This window comes from Telmatherina bonti, assembly GCF_933228915.1.
Source record: "Telmatherina bonti genome assembly, chromosome: 3".
Lineage (NCBI taxonomy): Eukaryota > Metazoa > Chordata > Actinopteri > Atheriniformes > Telmatherinidae > Telmatherina > Telmatherina bonti.
The window spans coordinates 33,105,557-33,125,290 of NC_136621.1; the positions used below are offsets into that span (position 1 = coordinate 33,105,557).

Here is a 19,734-nt window from a genome sequence, read left to right on the forward strand (position 1 = left end):
TGAATCTACAGCAGTTCTTTTTGAGTGGGAATATTCTAAAAATCACACAAATCCCTGAAAACAGTGGTAGATAATGAAAGCGTAGCTCAGGTTTATCAATGAGTAATGTGTGTGTATTTTTATCCGTGCAAAGCTGTTCGTCTGGTGGCTGGTGCTTTGAGTTTTAATTGACCTGCAGCGCCTCCCTGAGGGCTAAAGGTTAAACTGCTGGTTTATGGTTGATCACAGTCTGCTCTGGAGAGATAACAAGTGTTTGCAGTTTCCTGCAGTTTGACTTGTGTTGATGACCCTCTGTGAAGTTTTACCTTCAGCAGTCTGTATGAACTGTCAGGCTTAATGTAAATACGCTCTCCAATGCAGAGCAAAGAGAAGTCCATTGCAGCTTTTCAGTGACGTTCCTCCTCAAAAGTACTCGTAGCTGCAAAAACGGCTGCACTTTTTGTTATTTTGATTTCTAGTACAACAGCAGTGGAGTTTACAGACCAAGAGACTGCTTTTGTATTTTTAAGATGGAAGAGAAGAGGGGTGTGCTCTACATCATCTTCAGTGTAGGATTAATTGTTTTCTACTAGTTGTATTCAGTATCAGGTCTTTCATTAAAACATGTTGTCAATCTCATGATTTAAGCTTGACAGACTAAGAAGTCTATGAAAAATCTATTCTGACAATCAGATTGATGTCAGATCTATAGGGGAGATAGTGCAGGTGGAGAGGCCCGACTGGAGAATTTTATCAAATAGGATGTCCAATAAGAATTTGTAAAGATTGGGAAACTAATAGAGATGGAAAGGCAATAGATCACCTGAATTCTAAGCACTGGAAATGATTCATGTCAGCAGAAATGTGGGCCATGGTTTATTCCACAGCAGACATTTTTGCGGAAACTGATTTTAGGAAGGGTGACAGGGTTGGATCCACCCTAACCCAATCTTCAGTGGGGCAAGGAGGGTAAATTTCCTCATTACTTCATAGTCTGGAGAACATTTCCCTAATTGTTTCATTTGGACTGTGAAGGACTGACAACCTGTCCAGGGTGTACACTGCCTCCTGCCAGATGATTGCTGGGATGGCCTCCAACTTCCCCTCAAACCCTAATGGGACTCTGTGGTGAAGAAAATGGATGGATTTCATTTGGATTTGGGTAAACACAACACAGTTAAGGAAGGAATAGGACAATGCCGTGTGCTCAGGACAAGTTGAAGATGTTAGTGATAGGTGGAAATTAATTGCAACATTTCTGGATACTCTATCAGGCCCAGTAAATTCTTTTGGACTTACTGACCTGAGCACTTTATATGAGTTTTTAGACTTCTGAATAATAACAGCTGGTTGCAAATGAAAAAGGGTTAGCCTTGACTTAACCTTTACAAGCTGTTTTAGATTTTGTAGTTGTTGTTGCTCGAAGTCGTTTTTTGGAAGCCATTTAGTTGTTGACAGTGTCTTGCATCATTGCTGCCTTTTTCTCTTTAACCTTCTTTTCCCCCACATGTAATGCTGTCTACATGTCTTATTTAGTTTTCAGGTGAGAAGGACATTTTCTCAAACTACTGAGGCAGCTGTGATTGCATGAGAACTGTGTGCAGGTCTCTTTCTGGTGTATGATGCAACTTCTCCATCTAGTGTTTGCGTCAGTAACTACATGCAGGTGATGTCGTTAATACAGCAAATACCCATAATGCTTTTTTGCACAAGTTGACTGAAGCATGTTTTAATTTGTTTTATTGCTTTAAGTCTTTAGATATTAAACCATTTTAATTGTTTATTGCATTTTTTCTGTATATGTCATGTATTTTGTTTAAGTAGTGAATTGAAATTGGAAAGCACTTTAGGCAGCAAGATTTGTAAAAAATAGATCATAAATAAATTCAACCTTGACAATATTTTAATATCACTATTACATTTAACAAATAAATTTTAGTTTTTATGTTTCAAACTATTTGTGTTTTCCTAAATAATGACAAAATAACTCCCATATTTATGCACATCATACTGAGTTATGGTGAATTTATATTTATAATGTTTCTGCTGACAGCAAATAATTTTGAGGAGACAAAATACAGATGTGTTTCTGTTCTACTTTTTGTGACTAAATGCTTTTCTGTCATCAAAAGCAAAAAATAAATAAAAATGTGTTTCCCTTAAAAAGGAGCCAAACTGTGCTTCAGTGTTTAAAAGTATTCCTGGATATCTGCAGTGGGATTCTGAGCTTCTTCTCCAAACATCAATCCTGCTTTCAGTTCCAGACTTCAGGTGACCCACTCTGAATTGTTTATATGTTCTGCTAAAACCAGAAGACATCATGCACAAAGTCTGCAAAAGTCTTGGACAGTGTTGGGCCTCCAGCTAATGTGGTTTATAAATTGTTAACTGAGAACATCCAGATGCATATCCCACTGGAATTTGTAGAAGGGCCCAAAAATCAGTCCTTGCTACAATAAAGACCTGAAATTCAACAGACACTTTAAATATACCTTCATAAGGCTATAGCTATTTATATATTTATTATCTGTTATTGACGTTCTTCTTCAGAACTTCAAAAGAAAAGAAAAACCTGTTAGTTTAAAATTTTTCAGTAAACAAATTTCACAAGAACGCTTTTCTTTTAGAAAAACAAATAACCACAGCAAAAATTCTAGTTTTTTTGTTTTTATAAGATCTATAAAAAAAAAAAAGGAAAAAAAAACATAACACAATAACCAAGGCATGTCATACATTGTGTTCTTTGTATCTCTGAGGAATAATTACATAACAGGCTTATGTACAGATAGCAATAACGCAGAAATGGAGAAAGCTACATGTCTAGCACAAACAAGTTAGCACTGTGATCATATATTTGATATATACAGTAACTGGCCAGGCCAGAGAAACAAAGATGATAAAGATTCTGAAAAAGGTTCAAGTTCAAGTATCTGTTTTGAGGTTTCGTGGAAGTTTTAGTTCGACAGACTCAGATTTTGAGCAACGCTGAAGGGAAACAAAAAATCTGGTCGAGCTGCAAACGGTGTAGTGTGGATGTGGAAGGACAGGAGGAGCTCCAGCCATCTGAAAAGACAACACAGAGAAAGCAACAAAAGAAGCGCCATCGAACCATTTCTTCTGATAAATGCCCACTTCTTTAGTAACCCTTTAACTCAAAGAAAATCTCTTCTCCAAGCATAAAGTGATATCCAGCTTATTGGCCTTCTTATTCTGAACAACAACTGTGCAACAGCAAGCAACAAAAAAAAAAAAAAAGTACGAGACATGAACATATTGTTGCTCAGGGCAATGCTGTAACTGTTGACACCTTGAAAAGCAGACAACAGAAAACAGATTTCACAGCAGTTCTTTATGTTTCTGAACTTTGTGATTGAAATCAACATCTTAGGTAACTTCACATATGAACTTTAAAACATTCTGGGGCTGTTTAATTGTCTCCTCTATGAAATCCACAGCTCCAAAAATAAGCATCTCGACTGTACTGAAGTGTCCATTCTTTTGGAAACACAAAGCAAAACTACAACTGACAGTAATCTCCAAAGTTTTAACCCATTCATCATCTAGTACCTTGTGTTAATGAAGGTCCAAACAACATGAAACCGTGGTCAGAATTGCACAGTCAGCTGTATGATAAGGAAAACTAGCTTATTTGAGGAAACATCTTGGTTAGCTGTAGTTAGGCCTACTCTAATTGTAAAGCTGCTATGAAGGAAAGTGTGGCCCAAACACAGGCCACTTGTCCTATTCAACACCTCCTAGTGCATAAAACACGAATGCTACTTCACAATGCTCACATCAACACTGTAGGGAACAGCTGCACCCTTCGTTAATATTTCAGTATAGTGTACTGGTTTTGGAGAGAAAAACAATGTCCATATACAAGAACACCACAAGGTGAGGCCAGCGTCATGGTCTCTGAAGTCTCTCGGGGCATTTCTCAAACGGCACCCTCTCATGTGCACCGAATTTGGCCAGACCTGCACTTTAACTGGCAAAACCAGGCGCCACATGAGCTCCAAGTGGCATTATAAGACCTTAATAAAAAAGCAGCAAAAAAAAAAAAAAAAAAAAGGGGCTCAAAATGAAATGCTATCACGTGTCAAAGTCAAACACTGGCAATGTGAAATTTAGGACTCCCAGAATGAGTGCATGTACTGGTACCATTTGAGATTCTGCTCTGATTAGCTGCTCTGAACTAAACGTCAAGCATCCCCGGTCCCTTCCTCAGCAAACTGTGAGAGGTTGGGGCTCGCTTTCACGTCGCTGATTTTTCTTTAGCAGTTGAATACGATTGTGGCAGTAAAACTTGATGGCACGCCAGTCGCGGTGGTTGTTGACCAGCAGGGGGCACTGCTGCAGGCAGCGCTCACAGTCCGCCTTAGCAGGGACTCGAAGCTCATTAATGTTCTGGGTCAGGTGCTCCTCGACTGCAGCTCGCTCTGCCTCTGACCAGGGACGCTTCAGGACGCCTCGCTTTCCTACAACGCAGGAGACACGAATGTTGTTGAAGGTTAACAATTTTTTCACAGCCTTTCAAGATCAACTTAATAATAACAAAACCTCTAATTGCACTTTTCCATTATCAGGTATCCTACGTGATATCAGCTTGGCATGCTTTAGTTTAGTTTTCCCAGTGAATGGAGCCAATACTCTCACACACTCTTTTGGTATGTTTCATGTTTTCAACCCTGAGCAGATACAGTACGGTGATTTTTAACCGCTGCATGCGAGCGAATGAATCGCAGACAGAGCACGTTTATTTACAATGAGTTACGATTACTTTCCTTTAGCTTGTCTCCGCTGATTGAGCTGAGCTCTGCAGTGTTCTGTTATGATCACCTCCAGCTGATACTTAAACTCATCTGAACTGAAAACCCGTCACAGACTCGCTCAGAGAAATACTCACTCTTTACTCAACTATTCTCACTTGTAAGTCATTTAGAAAAAAGGCATCAAGTGAATTTAACAAACACAGCACAACTGGGTTTCTCATATCTGTCAATGCAGCTCCACACATGTGTGTTTCTACATGGTGCCATGTCATGGAAAAAAAAGTTCAGAACTAAAATATAAAATGCAAACAAAACTTCCTGCAATGGAGATAATAAAGACATGATTCATATCCTGATTTCAATTCCAAACTTAAACATAAAACACCTCAATATTACAAAAAAGTTATTTTCTTGAGCCAAAAACATTTATCCTTAGATATTAAATCTATTTATATAAATATTTCTTATTTATCCTTTAAATTCTTCACAAGTTTTTCTTTTTTCTAACAGGTGTGATTTATTTGTTTCTTATTTGTTGTTGCATGTTAGTGAAAAGCACTAAATGGACCTTTCTGAAAAGGGGAACTTTGCTTTCTCCTTTCTTTGCAGTATTAAAACACACAAAAAAACAATAATTAAAGAAAATAAAATGTCTTGACAGCTTTAACTGTATGCTGATGAGCATGTCTCACACCAAAACTACAGCAAGCACAAACTGCATTGATGCATGGAAGAGTGTTTTTTCTTTCTAAAGGAAGTGAGACAAGAACTGTACAGACTAATGTACCGATACCCCCAAACGGCAAGTGTTGCCCCCCCCCCCCATGGTCAAAAGTTTTATTCAACAGCGTGACTCTCAGACAAACACATAATTATAATATTTTATTGATCAGGTTCACCATCTTAGATCTGAAAGATACAAAACTAAAAACCAGAATTGAGCTAACCTGAGCCTCTCCTGCGGTTTGCAGGTGGGGGTGGAGGCGGAGGAGGTGGAGGAGGAGGAGGCTGGATGTTCTTGAGCTTCTTGGGCCGTCCCACCCGTCCGTTGTTCTTGCCCTTCCTGACGTACAGTAATGTAGGTGGATGGTTCAGAGCGGGAGCGGCGGTGGCGGTCTCTGACTTCTCCTTGACATGCTCGCCTTCAGATTCTCCTTCCGAGTACGAGTCTGCAGAGTTCCCCGACATCACTGGAGAAGGGAAAGACAGAAAGGTTGAGAAAAGAGCAGCAACAGAACTTAACCTTCAACGCACTGCCAGCGCATTCATGCGCCCGATTTTTGCAAGCGCTCGACAGCTGCCGGCGCCGAAATACAGCAACACAGTTTACTGTTGGTGAACTTGCAGGGCCACATTTAGAAGACAATCATGTGTCTGACGGGGAACTGTTTGAGCTATTCTTCAACGAAGAGATAATCGCTCTGTTCGTATCCGGTGTGCGGACCAAGTAAAAGACGGAAAGAAGGACAGAGCAGGACGATCGAGTCGTGTTTCTTTTGAAACAGGTAGCATCATTTTTTTTTTCTGTTTGTGAAAAAGAATTTTTTTTATAAGGAAAAAATGTCATTTTTTTATGCAGTTATGAAAGATAACGTGATACTGGAAGAAGGCTAAACTAACAGACTGGATAGACTGGTCACTCTGGAGTCGGCTGTGATGGTTGCACAGGAAGACGATACTGGACAAGCTGCTGGCCATCAATGATGATGTCAGCCACCCTCTGCTTGCCACCATCACAGCACAGAGGAGCTTGTTCATCAGTAGGCTGTCACTGCGCTGCTATATGTACAGACTCACAGACACACACAGGACCATCAGAGTGTGTAACAGTACCCTGGTGAGGGGTGGAGGATTCACACATAGTGCATGAACAGTAGGGGTGGGAAAATCAAATCGAAAAATCGGAAATCTGGATTTTTTTCTTCACAATTTTAAAATAATAATTTTTTTTTTTTTTTCAAATAAATAAAATCAATCCACTATAAAATTTTTGTCATTTTCATTGGTTTTATTGATCTTTTTACTTGTCTTCTTGGGCATTATAGCAGCAGAATGATGATCTGGCTACTGTGTTGTTTTTTCCTAACTGAAATCAAGAAAAATTACTAGCAAAAGAAGTTTTATAAAAAAAAAAAAAAAAAAAAAAAAAATTGTTTTTAATGTACAAAAATCATCAATATTGAAGAATTTTGAGAATCGCAATTTAAATCGAATCGGGACAAAAGCATATTGTCACAGCCCCAATGAACAGGATAAAAAGACTGCAGGTACCTGCAGGCCACTTCATCTTGACACATGTCACATGTTGCAGTCACTTTAGCCAGCCTTGTATGTTCTGTATTCATGTGTTTACTTATTTGTGTGCAGACTGTTCTTTTACCCTGCCGAACATTCAGAATATTTAATTTTATTTCTGTTTTTCTTCATCATGTTGATTTCTTTACAATGATTGTTTCCTTCAGGACTAATAAAGCATCCATCCATCCATCCATCCATCTTACCATCCAGCTCAAGACAGATGTGGTTCAGGCTCATTCCTCTGAACAGAACTCCGTCTCTCTCTCCACACAGTACAACTCGGCCCACTCTGCCCATCAAGCCCGGGTCTTGGCCAATCCCAGCACAGTTCTGCGTCACATGGTACTCTCGTTCGAGGAAGTGCTCCAACCTCTCGACAGCGCTGCCTCCCGGCTGCCCGGGGTCCTCTCCCTCTCCCAGCAGCAACAGCTGGGTTAAGATTGCTACCTGACGGCGAACCCTGGTTTGGGTCAGGGCACGGGGATTGCGGGTCCCACTGGAACGAGCCAAGCTGCGAAGGAGATCAGTGCCACGCAGTGGTGTCGCAGGGGAATGGTAGGGCCGGGCAAAAACATAAGGGTTTGCAGGGTCAACCCCTACATCCTGCCGTGTCTGCAGGAGAAGCTCCAGGCAGGGCTCACAGTGAGGTGGAAGGATGAGGGGCTGGACCCGTCCACGCTTTCCCTGGACACCGACTCTCGGTAGATGAGGGAGCACTAGTCGCTCAAAAGGGGAGAGGGAAGCCTCCAATGGTGTGAGAGCTGGAGGAGCACCGGGCGGGACAGGAACGGGACACTGAGGAGTCACACGGGCGCGATATTCGGCAATGGACAACTTGGAGACTTCACACTCGCGCCTCCGGTTATAGAGGATGAGAAGTGCCAGACTAGAGTGGCAGAGGAGGCGCCAGGCCTCCGCAGACTGCAGCTGCCGAGAAAGGGACAAGAAGGCTGAATGTTGAAGCCGCCGGAGGTACAGAACCAGAGAGGACAGCGATGAGAGGAGGGGCAGCATGTGGTGTCGCCCTGAACTGCTGGAGAAAAAATTAAAGAGAGAGAGAGAGAGAGAGAGACATATAGGTTACATTTGTATCTTCAGAAGTTCACATCATCAAACAAAATAACCGCACCAGCTTTTTAAATTACCATCCATCTCTATGAAGCTCGGAAAACTATCGTCACTAAAAGAATAAATTCATCTCTCCTCATTCCAATAATCCATCTCAGAACCTTGCATCTTTAACACATTTATTTCTGTACTTGATGAAGTAAAAAACTAAGAGTTGCATGTTTGTACTGGAAGCAGGTTGATGGAAACCAGTGTAGCAGGTATCCCATGTCTGTGGACTGCAGGCAAGTTAATACAAATGGCGCGTTCGAAGAGAATTTCAGTAAGGATACTGCGCCGTTCTACTTTATCAGAAGGTAGGAGGTTACCTGAGCAACTCCTTTTCTTTGTCCTCCGTCCCACTGTCATCTTCAACTTCCATGACTCCATTCTCCTCGTCATACTCCTCTTCGTCATCCTCTTCTTTAGGTGGTTCAAACTCTTTGGCTGATTTGCTGCTTAAGGACTGAGGGCTCACCAGCTCTATGTCCTCCTCTCTGGACCTCTTTACCACAACAACCTCCACATCTTCATCCTCCTCATCCTCCTGTTGCTCCATTTGTCTTTCTTTCTTTTGCTTCCTCACCGCTCCCTTCCTGGACTGTGTCACAGCCAGAGTGGGAGGACTCCTCTTTAAGACAGACACTGGCACTGCGTTCTGTCCTCGGGGAGGAGTTAGCACAGGAGGGGTGGAGTTTCTTCCAGAAGAGGTAGGGGACTGGCTAGCCGCTGTGAGAGTGGGTGGAGACATGGAGAGGTCCTGGACACCGCTCTGTGCAGCCTCGGAGCAGCGGCTTTGTCCCCTGGCATGGGAAAACTTGGAAGGTTGCTCAGCGTGTGCGGCGGCGTTAGCGGGGTTCAGGCTCTGTGCATGCAGATGGGGCATTTGGGTGTAGCGCTCAACAAGGGCGGAGCAAACATCCGGCTGGTGGGCGTGGTGTTTATCTAAGTGGCGGCCCAGGGAGCGAAAGTGGCGTCCACAGTGCTCACAGGTTTGGCGCATGGAGTCAATGGAAACCTTGCTTCTCAGGGCATTAGTGGCGAGGTTTCCCGTGCCGCCGGAACCGAGCGGAGCTGGATGTTTGAAGACAGGCTTAGCAGAAGAAGAAGAAGAGGAGGAAGATGAGTAGGGGGGAGAAGGTTGCGCCGGAGAATGGACTGAAGGAAGTGGACGGTTCAGATGGGGAACGTTGGAGGGAGACATTGGCGGGGAACGCCCACTTGGAGTCCAATTGGGGGTCTTTTTCTTTGAAGGTGTGCTCCGACGTTTCTTTCTCCGTCGAAGCGCACGTCCGCGTGGGCTGCAGTTGTCCTCATCTGCAGCATCTGAGTCACTCGCGTCAGAATGGGAGATCGGTGAGGAGGATGGGGAGAGGGACCAAGAGGGGGTGACATATTCCTGTTGCTGCTGTTGATGCCGCTGCTGCTGGGCTGTCAGAGAAAGAGGCTCTTCCTCCTGGAAGGGAAACACATATACTTTAAAGTATTAATAAAATGATAAAAATATACAAATGTGTGGAGGTTTCGGTTGAGTTCAAGGCTGGACACATTTATTTGTGCAGAAATAAATCAATGGTGTGACTGGAACCTCGGCTGTTGTGTTGACACCATGTAAAGCACATCTTGCTCTCAATCTGAAAGTTTTTTTTTCTTTTTTTTATCTTGTAAACAAACAGTTTCCTTCCATATTATTTATTATATGTGTGTGTGCTGTTTTGCCTCCATTAGTTGCTCCACTCCATCACTTCAAGCTGGATCTCACTAATCTTACAACTGACAGCTTTTCTCTCCTGCACCATGAGTGTATTATTAAAACATCAACAGCACTCAAGGAGAAAAGTTTCCAAATTTGACCACAAAAAGTTATAGATTTTACTGCTTATATATTATGTAATAATACAATACTTGTGGAAAAAGTATCATATGTGATGCATGTGTTTATTGTACAGCTTCTAAATTCCTTTAAAGCTCATAAATAATTTTCAAAGTAATTAAACTAAACTAAGGACTATATATAAGGCTGGGTTATTAATGAAAAAAAAAATGAATGAAATCTCCTAGATTCACAAATTTCAGGTAGTTTTAAGGGCTAAAAATAAAATGATACAGAAATAATTGCTAATGAACAGTAAAAGAAGTAAGCTGTTCAAAAAATTATGATATTGATAGCCTTACTATATATCAAACCATTAACTGTTTATATCTCAAACCATTCAAATCTTTAGCTCTTGCTATAAATTATCTTGCAAAACAGTAAAGTTCAATACAGACATCTTGGCTGTCATTGTTTATCCCTGAATAGAAAAATTAATCTTTTTATTAAGAGCTTATTGGTGCACACTTCAGGCTTCGGACAGATGCATCTGGGATTTATCATATATGCAACATTAAGTAAGTTTGGCCATGTGATGGACTGGAGACTTGTCCAGGATGTACCCTGCCTCTCCCCCAATGATTGCTGGGATAGGCTCCAGCTTCCCACTGGTCTGAACTGGATTAGGCAGTTAGGAAAATAAATGGATGGATGGCTGGCTGGATATGTTTTTGAGATAATTATTCAGTCAAGCTTTGGGTATAGCTTAAGTTTGTTAATTGGACTACTCCTCTTTGTCCCAATGCCTCTGCATGGTAGGGAAATCGTTCCATTCACACTGATGTTTTCTACACTGGATTTTGTGAAAAACACTCAACACGTTCTGCTGCTCCCAACTTCCTCTCTGGATGATCTTCACACGTCAGAGTCTAACAAAAAGAATTATCTCTAAGTTACTTGAAAGGCGATTTTGTCCAATGATGTTTTATTGTGAAAATCTTTTTTTTTTTTACCGACGTCTGGTTACGCTCTAAGTGAGCTCGAACTTACAGTGCTGCTTTTCAGTCACAGTTTCGGATAGACTTAGAAAAGAATTTAAAAATATGTGAATGTGATCAGCTTTACAGGGAATTCAGCTGTATTATATTATATACTTACAATCGATTGTTTCTTTAAAAAGATGGGTAATATCCCTTCTGGTTATTCTTTGATGCAATCTGCCTCTTTTGCAGTATACAGGACAGAAACTGCCAGTTTGAATCTGGTTGAGCATATGCATGCAGGAGGAATCAAACCCCAACTACGTTATCTTGATGTGGCAGTCCTGCTTTGCAAAGCTAAATCTACATGATTCCAACAGTTCAATAAGTTTTTTTTATAAGGCAAGTTTTGCTTGTACTAACACAATTATTTATTTATTTAATTTTATTTTAATTTTTAAATAAAACATAAAGTGTAAAACAGAATTCCTAATCTTACTTTCTGATCCAGAGGGACACGACATACACAATCCATTCAGAACAACAGGACTTGATAAAGTGACAGCTATACTTGATACTTGCTGCTTTTTAAAAGACAAGTATTTCATCTGACAGTGTGTTCTTAAAAACGGTGTCATTTTTATTTTACCTTTTTGATATTGTTGTTATTCTCAGCGTCAGAGTTACACTCGTTCTGTGCAGGAGACACCGTGGCCCGGAAGCCCTGTGGAACGAAAAGAACTTACATTAAAGCATATGATCATTAATGTATACCTTCACAGTCAGCTTCCAGCTGTCACTCAGGAGTAAGAGAACACCCCTGTATAGTTGCTCTTGAGTAAAGAGGCTGGTTAGAGCCACAAATCTGCTATTGAGAAACCAATAGAAAGCTGTGAGCAGAGGAACGCTTTCTGCAACTTTGTATTACTTAGAAGAAAAGACTGCCGATCCATTAGGCATAGACACCTACAATAAAAGCATACAGATGTGTTATTATTTGTTTTGTTTTTTCTTATACCAGTATAATATTGAATTTGAGAGGATACTGAGCAGCCTCGGCTCCAGTTTAACCTCTGATGTTAGTTTCTTAATTTTAACAATTCAATTTTCTGAAATGGATTCTGGCATCACTGTTTTACAGAGTAAATTGATCCAATCTAATGGGATCCATTAAAGGAACAGATGTCATGTAATAACCATGGTTACTGTTGCTAAAGTACTATAGGTAGAAAGAGAGCTGGAGCCCTGCCATCACCATGGTAACCCCATGCCTTGCTTAGCTTGTGCATGTAGAATGGCTGTGTGTGCAGTGGGTAATGAGAATGTGTGTGTGTTTGTGTGCATATGTGTGACAGATAGTGAGTGAAGCTTATCAGCAGTGTGTGAATACACATGTGGCAGTCTATGTTAAGTCATGAGATGCTCAGTGTATTTCTATACTTATGGAAAGCTACATTTCACATGCAGGGACTTTATTCTGGTACCCTTCTCTATTTTTGCCTATGGAAAATAAGAAATGCATGCTGACCCATGCCAAATCGACCCAATCAACAAGGAGGAAGTTTAGATTTTGGATGCTGTTGGGCAAAAAGCTCATTATTTACTCAACACTTTATACAACAAGCTGAAAGTTGGCTGTCAAGTATGTCTGGAGGATTAGAAAACACCTGTGTAATGTAGTCTCTGTGTGTTAGCCACGCTGTTTGCCATAAACCACAAATATACAGATTAAAAAACAAAAACAATGAACATTAAGATACATCATAAAAGATTGTTTAGGCCTGGGACAGAATTTATAGTCACTCAAAAACGTAATGTAAATGTAAACAATATAGATTAATATAAAACTGCCGTGTGGTCAAATTGTACTGTTGTCTGTTTGGTTTACTATTAGTGGAAAAAGGTTTCTATTTTTCCCTTTTTTTTTAAAAAATAAATTATTTCAAAAGAGGTTGATGAAATGCATGGAAATCTAACATGAAGCATTGATTCTGACATTGCTTCAGTTTCTTCTTTTTGTCTATGTTCTTCCAGGAAGATTAAGACCTTTCTGGCTCACTGACAGTTTTCAAGTGTTTTAACTTTCATAGTTCCTTTAGAAATATTGGAGAATTGCTTAATTATACTTGGCATAACATCAAAATGGTTAATGAAAAGTATTGGAACATAAATGGACAATGTAAAGAATTGTGGCTGAGAAAGCAGGAGACTGGTAAAAGGTTCTGATAAGTGTGACAACAACATTCACTGTATGCGTCTGTCTTTTACAACACTCACCAGATTCTCCCCCCACTCTGTCAGGCTATAGTCGACCGTGATTTCCTCCCCTTTGGTGATGTCTCGAATGGCAATAACAACCAATCGCACCTGGCTGCCACAGTGGACTTCTCGTATACGGCAGTTAGGGGAAGGAGGGCAGGAGCTGGCTGTTGGAGCAGGAGGGGAGGCTGTTGGAGCAGCTGGAGCTGTGGATGCAGGAGTCATGGAGAGGGCCTGAGCAGAAGCTGTGGTGGCCGGGGCAGGAGCAGGTACAGGAGTCGGGGTTGGGGCGGAGGAGGCAGCTGGAGCTGGTGTGGAGGCTGAGCAGGAGCTGACCTTAGATCCCACAGAGACTTTATCCTGGGTGTGCTGTGATGGACTACAGAGAGGTGAAGGAAGTGAGGGATGGAAGGAAAAAGGAAGTCACTACTTTGTCTCTTTCTTTGCTGAAATGTTTAGCTTGTTCACAGATTGATTCTCATCATCCATACGAAGTCAACAAAATCAGCACTAATTAGATTTAACTAATCAACACCAAACATTTAATGTTTTTTTCTTGCTTTTGCTATACATTGAAAGTCTAGATTTACCATAATAATTAAAATCCTTAAAAAAAAAAAAGAGAAGTTGAAAGGTGTCAATGCAACCATTTGTTAGACTGACTCAATTTGTAGACACTTACTACTAAATTTAATTGAACTATACTAAATAAATTATGAAATACAGCTTTAATATCTTTTAGATTGGTTATTTACTGGCCTTGCCTAACCTAAATATTAGGAGTGAGAATACTGAATATCAGAATTTTTTGCTACACAAGTTTAAAATTAATTTTTTTTTTTTTTTTTTAACAAAAAATTATTTTGTTAAATTTTTTCCCCCCAAATGAATAAAAATAATCCATTATAAAAATTTTGTCATTTTATTGTTTTTATTGATCTTTTTACTTGTCTTCTTGGGCATTATAGCAGCAGAATGATGGTCTGGCGACTGTGTTGTTTTTTCCAAATCGAAATCAAGAAATAATGACAAACAAAAAAGGTTTTGTACATTTTTTTTTTCGTTTTAAATCTACAAAAATCTGCAATATCAAAGAATCGAGAATCGCAATTTAAATTGAATCGGCACCCAAAATATCGGAATCAAATTGGGAAGAAAGTATATCGTCTCAGCCCTATTAAATACAGTTGTGCTCATATGTATTCATCCCCTTTCATTAAAGAAAAGGCTGAATTTACAACAGTCACTCAAATAACCAGAGACTTAAAAAAAGGAACTAAAAATTTGCAAAAAATATAATTTAGTAATATAAAACACTGTTTTTTTTTTATTTAATTGAGTTGAAGAAAAAAAACAAACAAACAAACAAATTGGTCCTGGACAAATTAGATAATTTTTCTGTTGAACAGTGGGACTAAATACCTGTCAACAGGTGCAGAAGTCTGACTGAGAGGAACAGAAAACACCTGACTGTAGCAGAAACATTAAAGGATTGTTAGACAAAATATTAGTTTATGAGTGATGTAATATGTAATACATTATCTTATTTGTTTGTTCTTTAAAAAAGTATTTCTATTGAACCAGAATTAGAAAATAATGTAATTAATTTAGTCAATTTCAGCTTATTTTTACAGGCAGCTGTTTTTTTCCTTCTTTAATGAAAGGGTATGAATAAATATGAACAAAACTGTATAGTCAAGGTTTATTCTGCCTCTTGGCTCCAGCTTTGTTCTTGCAACCACAACTTGAGAAATTTGAGAATCTAAAATCTAAAATTTTGGAAACTGTTGAAAAAGGGATATTTCAATCAAGATATAATTTCAAGGCCATGAGTTACTACTTTTTTTTACAAGCGATTTAAATCCCACAGCTGAAACAATAATGCAGCTAGTTTATGGATTTTTATTGGCTAACTAGTCATTTTGCACTTCAGGCACACACTCATCACAGAAAACACAGGAAGAAAAGCATTTGATGCAGCCTTAAAATTAAAAGCGATTTATATGGCTGCTGAATAAGGACATAGAGCTGCTGCAAGCTTGATGCAAGGTGTGGCTTATATTCAGGTGTGCTCAATGGCCTGGGAATTATGATATATGTACAGTATTAATGACAGTTTAATTGTATTTTAATCCATATGTAAAAATCCAAACATACAAACTCAAGCTATTACTTCAGGGCAGTGGTTTCCACTCCCACCCATCAAAGTGCTGATCATTTTCCATCCTTCTAACAAGTCAACTAAATGCTTCTTACATCTCAGCTATGAGATGTGTGATTATGTACAATAAATCTACAGGGCTGGTGGAACCTAAGAAAAAGGATTTAGGAGTGCCACTCTCGGACTGGTGGTGCATTCACACCAGGGTATTCCGCTAAACTCGGTACGATTGGGGACTCGGTTCAGTTGGGAGTTGCAGCATTCTTCCGGCCCGAGTTTGCATTCTCACTGCACTACACAAATAAGTTAAATCTTTTAAATAACATATTCTGCTTTGCACCAGAGGCAGCACTGAATCAAGAATTACAGAGGGAGAAGATGAGACATCGGTTAATGCAACACAACTTCCTGTCATTTGAGATCAAAATAAGGAGCTTCATCAGATCCCAGCGGTCCTGGGTTGGTCATATCAGAAATTTTATAACGTTATTCTCCAGCTGACCACAAGTTGTTTCTCCTGATCCCCCCAAAAGCAGAAATGTTTTGAATGTGTTAATACCCTACATTCAACACACAGTCCCCTTTCCTTTGTAGTCCACTTCCTGTGTTTCGTTCACTTGAAGTGGACAGAGACACCTGTTTGTAAGGGCGCATTCACATCAGCCTTTTTGATTCGAATCAGAGTTCGTTTGCTCGGAAAGTTCGCTTTGTTTGGAGAGCTGTGAATGCGCCAAATGAATTCTGATTCGGACCAAAGAAGCGGACTCGTCCAACTACAAACGCAGGTCTCAGTCTGTTTCAACTGGACCAAATACGGGAAGTACAAAAAAAGGTCACTTCCTGAATTTGATGTAGCATTGCATTGTGGATAAATACATAGCAATCACGTCAAGAGTCCTCTGCCTCGTCTGTTGTTCATACTGCGGTCATTGTTGCAGTATATTTCTACAGTATACTTGCATTAGACAAAATAAAAAACCCAAAACAGCAAAAGTTTTGTCTCCATGTTTAACTCACTACAGAGTTTTTTTTCTTCATGCGAGTCTTGTCATGTCTCTTGCTAAATACTAGCGCAGTGCCACCTTTGGTGGGAATGGGGATAAATTGTTTTAAAGGTTTGGTACGTTTGACCAAATTGCAGTGTGAACGCAATCTGGGTCAGCATGGATACACTTTACTTAGAACTGAGCCGAGTCCCCAATTGGGCCGAGTCTAGCAGACTATCCTGATGTGAACGCACCCTAAAAGGACCAGAGCTTGCTTCTTGGCACATTCACAATTCTCTAAAATTATCCAAGAAAGCGGACTGGGATTTAAATCAAAAGGGCTGGTTTGAATACACCCTAAGTTAAAGTGGAACTATTTCAGGCATTTCAGGCTAATTTATTTTTATTTCTGAGACCAGAAGGGCTGGGATTGATCGAGTTATTGTCACAAATGGCTTTATTTACTTCAGACCGACCCTCTCCGTAGGCTGTCAGATCAGCCTGTGGGCAAAACGAGTGGATTGAGACTCTTCCGCATTAAGCCCCGCCTCCCGCCACTGCACTACATTGGGAGCGAGCACCGCACCTGTTTTCGCCGTCATTGTAACATCTCATAAACAGAAGGATTAGGCTAATATGAACTCAATAAAAAAAAACAATATACAATGTCAACACATAACATACAGCCCTACATGTTGGAACCTGAATCAGACCCTGAAAACGAAGTGGAAAACAGCAACCCACAGCAACGAATGCAGCAGGATGTCTCTCTTTGGTAAACTCACCAGCCATCGTTGGAAATAACTTTATCCCACGTTTTCCACCCGCCTGATGTATTTGTACATGCCCTTGTTAACCAGTAGAAGGTAACCAATCACCAAACCTTATCCCCCGGGACGTGACAAAGATTTCCAAGTAGAAAAAACTCTCTAAAACTATGCGCTTTTCGTTGCCATGGAAACCGAACAGAAAGAGTGCTGGAACTCAAACTCAAACTCAAACATGCGTTTAGATGATAAAAAATAGTGCCGTTCACATGTCTGATGAGGATTCAACACTGTAACACTGTAGAAAGCTCAGAAAACTCAAAATACCATAATAGCACCCCTTTAAGATGTGCAACTGTTTATTATTTTCTAAAAAACAAAATGACAAAATAAATAGGATAAACATCAGTAAGTAACAGAAGGACATTAGTTTACACCGACCAGTTGTGAGGAGCAGGTTCGGTGCTGTAGGAAGGTCCGTCTGGTGCAGGCCGCTTGTTTTCTCCTGCGTCCTTCCGATCACCTGAAAGCACAGCAACAGTCAGTGTAAAAGGATTACAAAGTAGGGACAAACACACCGAATCATGCACGCATTAACACACACACACACACACACACAAAAAGGTTACAACCCCATCTCCCAGATCACTCTCTCTCACACACACACACACACACACACACGCACACGCACACACACAAAGAGGTGCACGTAGCAACACGTAGGTTGCCAGGCACACACATTCAGACGCACACACAAAAGTAGGTCACTCACTTACACAAAGTCCACCCCCACACCAATTACAGTTACACAAACAGATGCACACGCACACAACTCACAAATAAATACACACACAATCACAGCTGTTGGCCGCAAGAATATGACATGTGGATTTGCATGTCATACACTGAAACACGTGCACGCACGCACACACACACACACACCTGGGCTGAAGTTGTGTTCTGGCATGCTCTCTTCCTCTGTGTGTGTGACAAAGACTTTCACGGGTGTCCCTTTTCTTTTCCTTCCACAGCCACGCCTGCAGAGACAATCAATGTAATCAATCGGCCTACTGGCCAAACTTCACATCAGTCAGGTCCGGGAGTGATCAATAAGGTGATGGCTACCTAATGGATCAATGCATTCCCTCCCACATGAACAAATGAATTATGCAAACATAGCAATAAACAAATAAAAAAGGTAAAGTTTAGTTTAGGGTTTTAGATTTAACATGATGTAGCAGAGACGCCTGGAGGAGAGACAAACTAAAGAATGCGATGAGACCTTAAAACAATGTGGTTTTGAAACATTACTGTCTTTTAGAGCTAAAGGAAAATGGTAAAAAATACCCAGTAAGTTTTTATGTGGATGCTAGAAACATCCAGAGTTATAAATAAAAAGCAAATACCTTTAATTTCACAGAAATATGAAGAGATCTCCTGTTTGAGAACAAATTGTTTAAGTGTATGCAAAACCCCTTCCCATTTATATTCATAAATATGTCGCAGAAATGCGTAGCCTGGCATCTACATGTATGCATATGTCAGCACCAAACAAAAGAAGCAGAGACTAAGTTGATGATATGCTCCACGGCTCTGTAACAGGTCAGAAGCTCCACATGGTACCTTTTAATCTGAGACCTACTGATTAAAGAAAGCGAAAATAACCTGACACCAAATACCATCTATACAACTGGCATACACTGTTCTTTACTGCTGTGTGAGAATTTTTTTCTTTGTAGGGTGTGTGTTATGTACATTACAGCTTAAAAACTGCCACTGATCATATTGGACTTCAATGATTACAGGATGTAAATTTTCTTCATAATTAAAAGTGGACAGCCAAATACAATAAAAAAAATAAAATAAAATAATAACACAAACCTGCTCGCTGTGTCACCATTTGCACATTAACAGTTAAAAACTACCATGAGTCAAACTAGTATGGTTGGACAGAATCCAGCTAAATAGGACATGAACCTTAAAGTTACCTCCAAGTAAAAATGATGCCAGCCTTAGTATAATTTATCATTTTTAATTAGTATTTGCATATAGTATATGCAAGTACTTTGGCTTCTTATGAGCAGAGGCTTGAATGCAGCCACCTGGGTGAGACCAGACAGCACAAGTCAGATTATCTTCTTCAGACTAAATCCAGTCCAAAACAGCCACGCTCACAAAAGTCAGTCATCCTGCCTCTGCTGAATCTGGGCTAGTTCTGTTACCACAAATCTGATCTCAGTATCGTTTTCCTTTAATATATTTTTACTCAGACAACACTGGAGTCTTGAAACTAGGTCAGAGGAATACAGTGTTTCGGATTTAGAAATTCAATTCACTATAGTCTGTGTTTTTTTCATATCGACAATGGAGTAATATGAAAAAAGAAGAGAAATAAGAAAAGGACTGGAGATGGAGTAAAAAAGCAAACATAAAAGGACAAGCAGAAAGCAGCATGACAAAGTTAGTCATTCAGCGGAGATGTTAACGTGACACATGTAGCATGTAGCCGTGCTCAGCTGCGGACAACTAAACATAAAAATCTTGACTTTGAAAAATTTTAAAAAAGAAACATGATCAATAAGACATAAGGCGTGGTTTCAAGTTTGCTTTGG

The 19,734-nt window shown here is 40.1% G+C and overlaps 1 protein-coding gene across 1 annotated transcript in view; it reads right to left on the bottom strand.

The window, feature by feature from the left end:
• Window positions 1–2,895: 2,895 nt before the first annotated feature.
• LOC306774587 (uncharacterized protein) overlaps window positions 2,896–19,734 on the bottom strand; it is a 23,332-nt gene continuing 6,493 nt past the window's right edge. The window contains exons 2-9 of the mRNA XM_079264688.1: window positions 18,065–18,159; window positions 17,564–17,645; window positions 13,227–13,587; window positions 11,599–11,673; window positions 8,486–9,612; window positions 7,253–8,082; window positions 5,699–5,941; window positions 2,896–4,457 (exon numbers count right to left, since the gene is read on the bottom strand). Of these exons, the coding sequence (XP_079120814.1) occupies window positions 4,204–4,457; window positions 5,699–5,941; window positions 7,253–8,082; window positions 8,486–9,612; window positions 11,599–11,673; window positions 13,227–13,587; window positions 17,564–17,645; window positions 18,065–18,159 (3,067 nt within the window). The 3' untranslated portion in view covers window positions 2,896–4,203. The remainder of the gene's footprint in view (window positions 4,458–5,698; window positions 5,942–7,252; window positions 8,083–8,485; window positions 9,613–11,598; window positions 11,674–13,226; window positions 13,588–17,563; window positions 17,646–18,064; window positions 18,160–19,734) is intronic.